Source organism: Hyperolius riggenbachi, chromosome 5 (assembly GCF_040937935.1).
Source record: "Hyperolius riggenbachi isolate aHypRig1 chromosome 5, aHypRig1.pri, whole genome shotgun sequence".
Taxonomy (NCBI): Eukaryota; Metazoa; Chordata; class Amphibia; order Anura; family Hyperoliidae; genus Hyperolius; species Hyperolius riggenbachi.
The window spans coordinates 264,796,099-264,810,993 of NC_090650.1; the positions used below are offsets into that span (position 1 = coordinate 264,796,099).

Genomic DNA, 14,895 nt, shown 5'->3' on the forward strand with positions numbered 1-14,895 from the left:
CACGAGCTCTACAGGACTGTAGAGGCTCCGGCAGCAGTGACTAGAGAGGAGGTGCATGCAGCAGCATCCTCCACCGGTCACAGCCAGCGCCTGACCCGCATGGTGGCTGACTACATGGGGTCCTACAGCGGGCTTGACAGCGATGCCCCTGTTGATCCCATGGAGTATTGGGTCAAGCGCCTGGAGATCTGGAGCGAGCTGGCGCAGTACGCCCTGGAAGTGCTGTCCTGCCCCCCTTCCAGCGTGCTGTCCGAGCGCTGCTTCAGTGCAGCTGGTGGTGTGGTCACCGAGAAACGCTCACGTCTGTCTCACAAGTCTGTGGACAGACTGACGTTTCTCAAGATGAACCAGGCGTGGGTGGAAGGCGAGTTCCTGGCCCCTGTTGTCGGCGAGAGGGGGACATGAACTGGCTAAGAACCATCGTTAATGTGCCTTACCACCCTTTACCACCTCCTGGCTCCTGCTCACTAAGCCAGCCTGGTTCACTTTGACTATTACGTCGCCTGCAGCCACACATTTTACACCTACAGTGGGCTGCTGTGTACTGCCCTTCTGCTGTCTGTCTGTGTTTCCCACTGCCAGGGTACACAGATTTACCTTCTGCTGCCACTCTGCCACCAGCTATTACGTCAAACAATAGCTATATATCTGTGTAATTTGTTTTACAAACAAAACCAAAAAACCATAAAAAAAAAAAAAAAAAGGTTTAATTTTTCTGAGGTGCCTGGGTTGAAAACTGAGTTGTCCCAGTTGTGTATTGGACACGATGTGGGCTGCACGACCGCTGTCTGGGACCTCCTGTTGTGTTCATTTACGGCCTGGTATCACCGCTAGGTACCAGGGCTATTATGTCACGCTACCTGCCTGCTGCCACACTCACACTACTCCTCCATTCCTCCTGCTGATGCTGCTCTCTGTCTGTGTTTCCCAACGCCAGGGTACACAGATTTACCTTCTGCTGCCACTCTGCCACCAGCTATTACGTCAAACAATAGCTGCTCACATTACTCCTCCATTCCTCCTGCTGCTGCTGTCTGTCTGTCTGTGTTTCCCAACGCCAGGGTACACAGATTTACCTTCTGCTGCCACTCTGCCACCAGCTATTACGTCAAAAAATAGCTATATCTGTGTAATTGGTTGTAAAACCAAAACTACAAAACCATAAAAAAAAAAAAGGTTTAATTTTTCTGAGGTGCCCGGGTTGAAAACTGTGTTGTCCCAGTTGTGTATTGGACACAATGTGGGCTACACGACCGCTGTCTGGGACCTCCTGCCTGCTGTGTTTATTTACAGCCCTGGTATCACTGCTAGGTACCAGGGCTATTATGTCACGCTGCCTGCCTGCTGCCACACTCACACTACTCCTCCATTCCTCCTGCTGATGCTGCTGTCTGTCTGTGTTTCCCAACGCCAGGGTACACAGATTTACCTTCTGCTGCCACTCTGCCACCAGCTATTACGTCAAACAATAGCTGCTCACATTACTCCTCCATTCCTCCTGCTGCTGCTGCTGCTGTCTGTCTGTCTGTGTTTCCCAACGCCAGGGTACACAGATTTACCTTCTGCTGCCACTCTGCCACCAGCTATTACGTCAAAAAATAGCTATATCTGTCTGTGTAATTTGTTGTAAAAACAAAACTACAAAACCATAAAAAAAAAAAAGGTTTAATTTTTCTGAGGTGCCCGGGTTGAAAACTGTGTTGTCCCAGTTGTGTATTGGACACAATGTGGGCTACACGACCGCTGTCTGGGACCTCCTGCCTGCTGTGTTTATTTACAGCCCTGGTATCACCGCTAGGTACCAGGGCTATTATGTCACGCTGCCTGCCTCATTGACTGCCTGCTGCCACACACTCATCCTCCTCCTCCTGCTGCTGAATTTACCTCCTGCTGTCTGTGTGTTTCCACTGCCAGGGAGCACATACAATGGCGCTTCCAACATGCGTGCGCCACCAGCTATTTGCTACGCTCAAAAATAGCTGCATTTCTTTAAAAAAAAAATTTGAAAAGAGAAATAAGTGAAGAAGAAGACGATATAGAAGAAGATGAAGAAGATGAAGAAGAAGAAGATGAAGAAGAAGAAGAAGAAGATGAAGAAGAAGAAGAAGAAGAAGAAGGAGAAGAAGATGAAGATGAAGAAGAAGAAGATGAAGAAGATGAAGAAGATGAAGATGAAGAAGATGAAGAAGATGAAGATGAAGAAGAAGAAGATGAAGAAGAAGAAGATGAAGATGATGAAGAAGAAGAAGATGAAGAAGAAGATGAAGATGATGAAGAAGAAGAAGATGAAGAAGATGAAGATGAAGAAGATGAAGAAGATGAAGAAGAAGAAGATGATGAAGAAGAAGAAGAAGATGAAGAAGAAGAAGAAGAAGATGAAGAAGATGAAGATGAAGAAGATGAAGAAGAAGAAGATGATGAAGAAGAAGAAGAAGATGAAGAAGAAGATGAAGAAGATGAAGAAGATGAAGAAGAAGAAGAAGATGAAGAAGTTGAAGATGAAGAAGATGAAGAAGAAGAAGAAGAAGAAGATGAAGAAGATGAAGAAGATGAAGAAGAAGAAGAAGATGAAGAAGTTGAAGATGAAGAAGATGAAGAAGAAGAAGAAGATGAAGAAGATGAAGAAGATGAAGAAGAAGATGAAGAAGATGAAGAAGAAGATGAAGAAGAAGATGAAGAAGATGAAGAAAAAGAAGATGAAGAAGAAGAAGATGATGATGAAGAAGATGAAGAAGAAGAAGAAGAAGACAATATAAAAGAAGAAGAAGATATAGAAGAATATATAGAAGAAGAAGATATAGAAGAAGAAGATATAGAAGAAGAAGAAGAAGAAGAAGAAGAAGAAGATATAGAAGATAAAGAAGAAGAAGAAGAAGTATATACAGTACTGAACAAATTTCTGGACACAACTTCTCTTTTCAACTTTTTTTTTTAAAGGAACATCCCCACATAATCACTTGCTGTTGTTACTTGGAAAAAAAGAGGTTTCTTGCATCATTCACCCTCAAAACAAGTGTTGGAAGCTATTTAAGGCCATTTCGAATAGTCAGCTCGAATAATGAGCTCGAATACCGACTCGAATAGTGAGCTCGAATTCCGAGGTCGAATCGAATAGTAAAAATTATTCGACTCGAATATTCGACTGATCTCGAATAATTTACTATTCGAATTCGACCTAACTCGAATTTTGAAAAGGGGTATTTGAGCAATATTGCTTAGGGCCATATGCAATTCACTTTTTCACCTGACTTTTCATCTTCGGGTATAATGACTTTTCAGTACTTTTCAACTAAAAAAGTACCAAAAAGTAGGTGAAAAAGTCCTATCAAAATTATTTTGAGCATTTTCTTGTTTTCTGGTGGCTTAAAAGGCATTTTATTGACAAGTTTAAAAATATCACCTAGGAGAAAACTCAGGTGAAAAAGTAAATTGCATATGGCCCTTAGTGTTATAATTTATAGAGAAGTATTAGTCGAGGTACCAGAAGGTGCCATCCAGTTCCAGTTTATCACTACTGTCTTCCTAGCCATAAACAGAGACTCCCTGAGTAAGACCTGAAATTTATTACCAACATTTTCTTCCATTCCATAGTTTTAGTATATTACCGACTTGTAACCCTGTAACTTCAGACAAAAGTTGTGTGACTTGACACCAAACTGTTAAAAGCAATCATTTTTAAATGTAACATAATGTGCTTGTCATATATTTTTCTTGCTTGAAAGAAATAATCAGCTGTTCAAAAAAAAATTGTTCAGTCTTGCAATAACTGTGTAGCATGATAACAGCTTGATTGGTTAGCATTTTTCGATTAGTCAGTTACACTACATACACATGCCTGATTTCTGTTGCCTGAAATACGTTAGCATGATTATAGGTGTCCAACAATATAGTAGGCCATCCATGCAGTGATTCACCCTCTAGGTTTATTCTCAGTGGATGGCTGTTGTTACAGCAGGGTGCCTCCTGCTTATTACCCTAGTCTCCTCTCTCTATAGAACTGAGCAAGCTGTTCACATCTCATCATTCTGTTTTAGGGTTTGGGGGGAGATTCATTTAACCACTTGCCGACCGCACGCTTATACCGTGCGTCGGCAAAGTGGCAGCTGCAGGACCAGCGACGCAGTACTGCGTCGCCAGCTGCAGGCTGATTAATCAGGAAGCAGCCGCTCGCGCGAGCGGCTGCTTCCTGTCAATTCACGGCGGGGGGCTCCGTGAATAGCCTGCGGGCCGCCGATGGCGGCTCGCAGGCTAAATGTAAACACAAGCGGAAATAATCCGCTTTGTTTACATTGTACGGCGCTGTTGCGCAGCAGCGCCGTAAGGCAGATCGGCGATCCCCGGCCAATCAGCGGCAGGGGATCGCCGCCATGTGACAGGGAGAGGGGGGAGAGGTAGGAGAGGGAGGGGGGTGAATGTCGCCACGGAGGGGGGCTTTGAGGTGCCCCCCCCCCGCAACTAGCCTGCACGCAGGAGCGATCAGACCCCCCCTGCACATCATCCCCATAGGGGGGAAAAAAGGGGGGCGATCTGATCGCTCTGCGTGCACCCTGATCTGTGCTGGGGGCTGCAGAGCCCACCCAGCACAGATCACAACAAACAGCGCTGGTCCTTAAGGGGGGGTAAAGGGTGGGTCCTCAAGTGGTTAATGTGTGTATGAGGCTTTGATCATTTTCACCATAATCTGTGTGGTGAAATGGACTAAAGTTTTCTTAGTTAGATTGCTGCATTTAGCCAGCCTTCAGTGCCGGATTTACTATAAGGCACTGAAGGCATGCGCCTACAGGTGCCTGATGATGGGACGGTGATTCACTTCCCTCCCAGAACACCTCAATCCCCTTTTCCCTAAGCAAAATCCTGATGAGAGTGGAAAGAAGATCCACTGATGAGATCTTCCTTCAGTCGGGGGCACCGCTAGCAACTTAATATTGATGGTACCTCGGGCTAAGTGAAGTGACAGCTGAGACAGCCAGCACACTTGTGGTGCGGTTTGTAGGTTGATGGAGGGCGAAGTCTAGGGTGCCAGAACATCTGTGCCTATAATCTCCTGTAATGTAAATCTGGGCCTGCCAGCATTAGTCTTAAAAAAAAAAAATCTTGTTGATGGGAGCAGTGATGAACAAAAATACCATTACTCTTCCCAGATTCATTTTCACGAAAATAATGTAAACTTTAACTTTCAAGCAAAAATGCTGTCAACTCATTTTGTAATATTTTTGAGATTTTTTTGTGTTTACGCAAACTTTCAGGCTAAAATAAATGATTTTTGCAGTAGATTTTTTTGTATTTTTGCGAATTTGCGAAAAAAGTTCCATTGACCATATTGTGAAAATACAATGTACTTTCGCTAATATTTTCACAGAATTGAAAAAAGAACTTTCGATGTGAAAATTACTTTGGCAAAAATTTGCAAGCCACCCTGGATGTGAGGGTTTATTTTATAATACACTATAGTGTACCAGGCTACAATTGCACCTGCACACTTGCACATTTTCTAGACCACAGTATTTTCTGATTCCCTTGATGTTTCTCTTCTGTAAAATCCTAAACTAACACTTGCCTTCACTTGCTATTTAAGTTATGTTTTTCTAAATATAACTCCTTCGTAAAATGTCCTTGTGATCTAAAGCAGAGTGTACTTATTGTTCTATACTGACTCATCTGTGTTCACAAAAGCATATGATGAGTCACTCTGTTCAATGGTGAGCAGTGAATCTAAGCTGATAGCTGGCATACAACTCTCTAAATAAAGTAATTCTTTTATAAATATTTAGCTGCTGCTAGGTGACCTGAACATTTAGAATCATATGTAAGGTGGACACATTGGTGTCATAATCCTGTTTAATGAAACAGACAAGTAAAGCCCTAAAGTGTCTGTATTGCCCATATCAAACAAGCAATCCTTTTTCTTTCTTGCTACAGTTTCTACTGTCAATGAAAACCTCCCATTTTTTCGTTGTAAAAAAAATAAACTAAAATAAATACACTAAATTCTAATAATATATAATAATATTCTTCCTGTTTTATAAATATGGAATGGGGGTCACTTATTTAAGTTATGATCAGCAATAGTGTTCATTACAGGAAACTGTGATTCCATTATTATTATTATTATTATTATTATTAATATTTAGTATTTATATATTGCCAACACCTTCCACAGCGCTCTACAGAATATATTGTCTTGTTACTTAAATATCCCTTAGAGGAGTTCACAATCTAATCCCTACCATAGTGATATGTCTATGTAGGTATCACAGTCTAGGGCCAATTAATGTATTGTGTAGTGTATGTATTATAGGCTAGGGACAATTTTTTTTTGTGGGAAACCAATTAACTTATCTGTATGTTTTTGGGATGTGGGAGAAAATAAAAGTCACTGGAGGAAACCCATGCAGACACAGGGAGAACATACCAACTCTGTGCAGATAGTGCCCTAGCTAGGTTTGAACCAGGGACCCAGTGCTGTAAGGCAAGAGTGCTAACCACTACGCCAGCGCCACCATGCTGCCCATTATATTCACCTTCTTCACTGCTACAATAACTGTGTGTCCTGAAATTTTGGCATATCAAAATCTGATGTGTCCCGTCCCCCCCCCCCCCCCCCCCCAAAAAAAAAAAAAAGTATGCCTACGGTTATATGTTTCATTGTTTTTTTTTTTTTTTTTTTTTGCTTTTTCCTTTTTACTGAGTACTTTTTTTTTTTATTCGCCTTCTTCTCTTCCCTATTACAGAGACTTTCTTATAGTGCGGAGAGGCCTATTGCAGATGCAGCAAAGCTGTATTGGTATTTCTTTCGAACAGATCAATCTGGAACTCCGGGCATTCTCATCACTTTACTGATATACACCATGATATTCATTATATCTTCCTCAGTTCTGTATATCTATTTCCTAAGGTAAGAGTTCATTCAGGACTTCTTGATCATTAACACTGACTTAACATTATGTGTTAATGGCACTTATAAATTGGAGACAACTGTAATGGTCAACATGAAAGGGGCAGTATATAATGGGAGGAAGTACACAAGGAGGCATTACTTCAAGGTTGCATTTTTCCAAGAATTACACAACTGGATAGCCTAGAAAACATGTTCAAGAGAATCTATAAAATGAAAAATATCCCCAGGTGAACTTTGGGAGGGGGAAGCCTCTTAACCACTTGAGGACCCACCCTTTACCCCCCCTTAAGGACCAGCGCTGGTTTGATTGATCTGTGCTGGGTGGGCTCTGCAGCCCCCAGCACAGATCAGGGTGCAGGCAGGGAGATCAGATTGCCCCCCTTTTTTCCCCCCTATGGGGATGATGTGCTGGGGGGGTCTGATTAGTGTTGGGCGAACAGTGTTCGCCACTGTTCGGGTTCTGCAGAACATCACCCTGTTCGGGTGATGTTCGAGTTCGGCCGAACACCTGACGGTGCTCGGCCAAACCGTTCGGCCATATGGCCGAACTAAGAGCGCATGGCCGAACGTTCCCCGAACGTTCGGCTAGCGCTGTGATTGGCCGAACGGGTCACGTGGTTCGGACCCGAACGCGCTCTGATTGGCCGAACTGTCACGTGGTTCGGGTAAATAAATACCCGAACCACGTCATATCTCCGCCATTTGTCTGTGGGTTTAGCTTTGGGTAGGCAGGCAGGGTAGTTCGCGCTCCAGCCACGCTAGCCAGGGTCCCCCCCAGTCATTGTGTGTCGCTGCTGGGAACAGTAGTACACCGCTCGTTCAGCCACACTATATAGCATTCTGTGTACTGTTCTGTGTCTGCTGGGAACAGTAGTACACCGCTCGTTCAGCCACACTATATAGCATTCTGTGTACTGTTCTGTGTCTGCTGGGAACAGTAGTACACCGCTCGTTCAGCCACACTATATAGCATTCTGTGTACTGTTCTGTGTCTGCTGGGAACAGTAGTACACCGCTCGTTCAGCCACACTATATAGCATTCTGTGTACTGTTCTGTGTCTGCTGGGAACAGTAGTACACCGCTCGTTCAGCCACACTATATAGCATTCTGTGTACTGTTCTGTGTCTGCTGGGAACAGTAGTACACCGCTCGTTCAGCCACACTATATAGCATTCTGTGTACTGTTCTGTGTCTGCTGGGAACAGTAGTACACCGCTCGTTCAGCCACACTATATAGCATTCTGTGTACTGTTCTGTGTCTGCTGGGAACAGTGGTACACCGCTCGTTCAGCCACACTATATAGCATTCTGTGTACTGTTCTGTGTCTGCTGGGAACAGTGGTACACCGCTCGTTCAGCCACACTATATAGCATTCTGTGTACTGTTCTGTGTCTGCTGTGAACAGTAGTACACCGCTCGTTCAGCCAGACTATATACCATTGTTTACTGACACTATATAGCAGACTATATAGCATTGTGTGTACACCGCTCAGCCAGACTATATACCATTGTTTACTGACACTCTGTGTACACCGCTCAGCCAGACTATATACCATTGTTTACTGCCACTCTGATTCTGCTGGGAACAGTAGTACACCGCTCGCTCAGCCAGACTATATACCATTGTTTACTGACACTATATAGCAGACTATATAGCATTGTGTGTACACCGCTCAGCCAGACTATATACCATTGTTTACTGACACTCTGTGTACACCGCTCAGCCAGACTATATACCATTGTTTACTGCCACTCTGATTCTGCTGGGAACAGTAGTACACCGCTCGCTCAGCCAGACTATATACCATTGTTTACTGACACTATATAGCAGACTATATAGCATTGTGTGTACACCGCTCAGCCAGACTATATACCATTGTTTACTGACACTCTGTGTACACCGCTCAGCCAGACTATATACCATTGTTTACTGCCACTCTGATTCTGCTGGGAACAGTAGTACACCGCTCGCTCAGCCAGACTATATACCATTGTTTACTGACACTATATAGCAGACTATATAGCATTGTGTGTACACCGCTCAGCCAGACTATATACCATTGTTTACTGACACTCTGTGTACACCGCTCAGCCAGACTATATACCATTGTTTACTGCCACTCTGATTCTGCTGGGAACAGTAGTACACCGCTCGCTCAGCCAGACTATATACCATTGTTTACTGACACTCTGTGTACACCGCTCAGCCAGACTATATACCATTGTTTACTGCCACTCTGATTCTGCTGGGAACAGTAGTACACCGCTCGCTCAGCCAGACTATATACCATTGTTTACTGCCACTCTGATTCTGCTGGGAACAGTAGTACACCGCTCGCTCAGCCAGACTATATACCATTGTTTACTGACACTATATAGCAGACTATATAGCATTGTGTGTACACCGCTCAGCCAGACTATATACCATTGTTTACTGACACTCTGTGTACACCGCTCAGCCAGACTATATACCATTGTTTACTGCCACTCTGATTCTGCTGGGAACAGTAGTACACCGCTCGCTCAGCCAGACTATATACCATTGTTTACTGACACTATATAGCAGACTATATAGCATTGTGTGTACACCGCTCAGCCAGACTATATACCATTGTTTACTGACACTCTGTGTACACCGCTCAGCCAGACTATATACCATTGTTTACTGCCACTCTGATTCTGCTGGGAACAGTAGTACACCGCTCGCTCAGCCAGACTATATACCATTGTTTACTGACACTATATAGCAGACTATATAGCATTGTGTGTACACCGCTCAGCCAGACTATATACCATTGTTTACTGACACTCTGTGTACACCGCTCAGCCAGACTATATACCATTGTTTACTGCCACTCTGATTCTGCTGGGAACAGTAGTACACCGCTCGCTCAGCCAGACTATATACCATTGTTTACTGACACTATATAGCAGACTATATAGCATTGTGTGTACACCGCTCAGCCAGACTATATACCATTGTTTACTGACACTCTGTGTACACCGCTCAGCCAGACTATATACCATTGTTTACTGCCACTCTGATTCTGCTGGGAACAGTAGTACACCGCTCGCTCAGCCAGACTATATACCATTGTTTACTGACACTCTGTGTACACCGCTCAGCCAGACTATATACCATTGTTTACTGCCACTCTGATTCTGCTGGGAACAGTAGTACACCGCTCGCTCAGCCAGACTATATAGCATTGTGTTTACTGCCACTCTGTGTACACCGCTCAGCCACACTATATAGCATTGCGTACTCTGCCAGTCAGTGTGTATATTGCTGGGATCAGTAATACTCCACTCACCGTCAACCACTATATGAGCTCAACATGAGTTCCCCAGAGACCTCCGCTGTGAGCAGCACTCCCAACAACAGCAACAGCCAACGCCCCACGCAAGCTATAACATCCACCCCAGCAGCCAGTGGTCAGCAGCAGCCCTCCCCGGAGGAGAACGTTGTGTCCATCAGTCCGTCGCCAGAGCGATTAATGAGGGCTGCCATTGAGGAGATGATGGGGCCTGATGTGGAGGAGGAGGTCTGGCTCAGGCCAGCATCCCAAGTTAATGTTGAGGACGATGAGGGGTCTGTGTCTGGGGATGTTGGGGTGGCAGAGGTGGTGGGTGGGTCAGACTCAGGAGAAGAGTTGTATGATGAGGATGATGATCGGGACCATCTGTATGTGCCTCAGAGTCCGACCCCGGAAAACATGTTGTATCGTGTGTTTAGGTACTAAAATCTGCGATCCCTCCCAGTAGTGTTGGGCGAACAGTGTTTGCCACTGTTCGGGTTCTGCAGAACATCACCCTGTTCGGGGTGACTATATAGCAGACTATATAGCATTGTGTTTAATGCCACTCTGTGTACACGGCTCAGCCACACTATATAGCATTGTGTTTACTTCCACTCTGTGTCTGCTGGGAACAGTAGTACACCGCTCACCCGCCACTGTATAGCATTGTGCTCTGTGTCACTGCTGACAATAGTGGTACACCGCTCACCCACCACTGTATAGCATTTCTGTACTGCCACTGTACTGCTGCCAGTCAGCGTGTACTTTAAGGATAAGTGAAATGAGGAAGAAATCCGGTGAAAGAGGGAGGGGCAAGGGAAGAGGTGTTTCCCCTGACGGTTCACGTACAGGCCACAGGGGAGCACCCAAGAAAACCCACTCAATACTGCCCATGTTGTCCAGGACAACAACCCTCACAGATCCAAAAGAACAGGACCAGATAATTACTTGGATGACCTCTCAAGCGTCCAGCAGTGGGTTAAGCAGCACCAGCACATCACGCACGAGGTCCGAGTCCTCAGCCAGTTAAAGTCTGGGCTTTCTTTGAAGACTGCACTGAGGATGTTACCATGGCGATTTGCAAGGTGTGCAAGACCCGCCTGAGCAGGGGGAAAAGTATTAACAACCTCTCCACCACCAGCATGAGCCGCCACATTCTATCCAAACATCCCACTCTGTGGGCAAACGCGGCAGGACAGGGTACCACCGTACCACCAGCAACACTGCCTCCCTTGGGTTCACCAGACTCACCACCAGACCCGCCTCAGCAGCAGCAGTAGCCCAGCCATTGCGTGGTTCACAACATTCACAAACATCAGACGATGCTGACACTGTCACTTTCCGGACTAGTGCTCTTGAGGTCTCCCAGTGTTCATCAAACACAACAACCAACAGCCCTTCGGTGTGCAGCGCTACGGTTGAGTTGTCTGTCTCTGAGATGTTTGAGCACAAGAGGAAATTGCCAGCAAATGACCCCCGGGCCGTGGCAGTAACAGCCAGCCAGCATAGCCAAGCTTCTGGCCTGCGAAATGCTGCCATATCGAGTGGTGGAGACAAACAGCTTCAAGGGCATGATGTCAGTGGCCATCCCACGTTACGTGGTTCCCAGCCGCTACCACTTTGCGCGCTCTGCAGTGCCTGAGTTGCATGAGCACGTGGTCAGCTAAATAACCCGAAGCTTGAAGAATGCCGTTGCCTGCAAGGTTCACCTCACCACTGACACCTGGACGAGTGCGTTCGGCCAGGGTCGATACATCTCCCTTACCGCGCACTGGGTGAACCTTGTGGAGCCTGGCAGCGATTCCTCACCTGCTACGGCGCGGGTGTTGCCCACGCCGCAAACAGCTGCACCGCCGTCCCTCCCACTGGATAACAACAGCAGCACCTACCTCTCTGACTCCTTCTCCTCCAACGCATCTCAAAGCTGTACCTCATCCGGAAACGCTAACCCAGCACCAGCAGCAGTAGGATCGTGGAAGCAGTGCAGCACAGCTGTTGGCATGCGTCAGCAAGCGTTGCTGAAGCTGATCTGCCTTGGGGATAAGCAGCACACAGGGGAGGAAATTTGGAGGGGAATAAAGGAACAGACGGATTTGTGGCTGGCACCGCTGGACCTGAAACCGGGCATGAAGCTAGACACCTGGCACGAACTGGCAATGTACGCAATAGAGGTGCTGGCTTGCCCGGCAGCCAGCGTTATGTCGGAACGCTGTTTCAGTGCTGCCGGAGGCATCATCACAGATCGGCGTATCCGCCTCTCCACAGAAAATGCAGACCGTCTGACTCAAATTAAAATGAATCAATCCTGGATTGGAAACGACTACGCAACACTCCTGGACCCCAACCAAGTAACATGACCGATGAACATCTGGGATGGTTTAGCGTTTCCGGTCCCTGTTTATTGAACCTCTCATCTGTATTACATTTATGACTGCATGGCGGCAAAAAGCATTGCTGCTATATCCGCACGCTTTTTGTCCTCATGCAAGGCCTGGGTTGTTGTGTCTCACAAAGCGTGGCCTTCTCCTCCTGCGCCTCCTCCTGTTCCATCACGTGTGCTGCTGCTGCTGCTGCTGCTGCTGGGTTACCGTTGCCGGTCCCTGTTTATGGAACCTCTTATCTTTATTACATTTATGACTACATGGCGGTACAAAGCATGCTATCCGCACGCTTTTTGTCCTCATGCAAGGCCTGGGTTGTTGTGTCTCACAAAGCGTGGCCTTCTCCTCCTGCGCCTCCTCCTGTTCCATCACGTGTGCTGCTGCTGCTGCTGCTGCTGCTGGGTTACCGTTGCCGGTCCCTGTTTATGGAACCTCTTATCTTTATTACATTTATGACTACATGGCGGTACAAAGCATGCTATCCGCACGCTTTTTGTCCTCATGCAAGGCCTGGGTTGTTGTGTCTCACAAAGCGTGGCCTTCTCCTCCTGCGCCTCCTCCTGTTCCATCACGTGTGCTGCTGCTGCTGCTGCTGCTGGGTTACCGTTGCCGGTCCCTGTTTATGGAACCTCTTATCTTTATTACATTTATGACTACATGGCGGTACAAAGCATGCTATCCGCACGCTTTTTGTCCTCATGCAAGGCCTGGGTTGTTGTGTCTCACAAAGCGTGGCCTTCTCCTCCTGCGCCTCCTCCTGTTCCATCACGTGTGCTGCTGCTGCTGGGTTACCGTTGCCGGTCCCTGTTTATGGAACCTCTTATCTTTATTACATTTATGACTACATGGCGGTACAAAGCATGCTATCCGCACGCTTTTTGTCCTCATGCAAGGCCTGGGTTGTTGTGTCTCACAAAGCGTGGCCTTCTCCTCCTTTGCCTCCTCCTGTTCCATCACGTGTGCTGCTGCTGCTGCTGCTGCTGCTGCTGCTGCTGCTGGGTTACCGTTGCCGGTCCCTGTTTATGGAACCTCTTATCTTTATTACATTTATGACTACATGGCGGTACAAAGCATGCTATCCGCACGCTTTTTGTCCTCATGCAAGGCCTGGGTTGTTGTGTCTCACAAAGCGTGGCCTTCTCCTCCTGCGCCTCCTCCTGTTCCATCACGTGTGCTGCTGCTGCTGCTGCTGCTGCTGCTGGGTTACCGTTGCCGGTCCCTGTTTATGGAACCTCTTATCTTTATTACATTTATGACTACATGGCGGTACAAAGCATGCTATCCGCACGCTTTTTGTCCTCATGCAAGGCCTGGGTTGTTGTGTCTCACAAAGCGTGGCCTTCTCCTCCTGCGCCTCCTCCTGTTCCATCACGTGTGCTGCTGCTGCTGCTGCTGCTGGGTTAGCGTTGCCGCGTGGTCCCTGTTTATTGAACCTCTTATCTTTATTACATTTATGACTACATGGCGGTACAAAGCATGCTATCCGCACGCTTTTTGTCCTCATGCAAGGCCTGGGTTGTTGTGTCTCACAAAGCGTGGCCTTCTCCTCCTGCGCCTCCTCCTGTTCCATCACGTGTGCTGCTGCTGGGTTAGCGTTGCCGCGTGGTCCCTGTTTATTGAACCACTTATCTTTATTACATTTATGACTGCATGGTGGTACAAAGCATGCTATCCGCACGCTTCTTGTCCTCATGCAAGGCCTGGGTTGTTGTGTCTCAAAGCGTGGCCTTCTCCTCCTGCGCCACCCTCCTCCTGTTCCATCACGTGTGCTGCTGCTGGGTTAGCATTACCGGTCCCTTTTCCTGGAACCTCTTATATGTATTACATTTATGACTGCATGCCGACAAAAAGCATGTTACCTGTGCAAAGAAAACAGACATTTCCCGCATTTAAAAGACAGTTTTCCCTTTGAAACTTTAAAATCGATTTTCTCAAAAACTATAAGCTCTTTTTGCTAAATTTTTTTTTCCTCTTGTACCCACTCCCAAGGTGCACATACCCTGTAAATTTGGGGTATGTAGCATGTAAGGAGGCTTTACAAACCACAAAAGTTCGGGTCCCCATTGACTTCCATTATGTTCGGAGTTCGGGTCGAACACCCGAACATCGCGGCCATGTTCGGCCTGTTCGGCCCGAACCCGAACATCTAGATGTTCGCCCAACACTAGGTCTGATCTCTCCTGCCTGCTGTGGGTGGCGGGGGGGGCACCTCAAAGCCCCCCTCCGCGGCGAAATTCCCCCCTCCCTCTCCTACCTGCTGCCTCCCCTGGAGATCCGGGCTGCACAGGACGCTATCCGTCCTGTGCAGCCAGTGA

At 46.7% G+C, this 14,895-nt stretch overlaps 1 protein-coding gene across 3 annotated transcripts in view; it reads left to right on the forward strand.

Moving 5' to 3' along the window:
* LOC137518702 (uncharacterized) overlaps nucleotides 1-14,895 on the forward strand; it is a 268,697-nt gene that overhangs the window by 152,227 nt on the left and 101,575 nt on the right. For all 3 annotated transcript variants that reach the window (XM_068236883.1, XM_068236884.1, XM_068236885.1), the window contains one exon: nucleotides 6,732-6,895. In XM_068236883.1, the coding sequence (XP_068092984.1) occupies nucleotides 6,732-6,895 (164 nt within the window). The remainder of the gene's footprint in view (nucleotides 1-6,731; nucleotides 6,896-14,895) is intronic.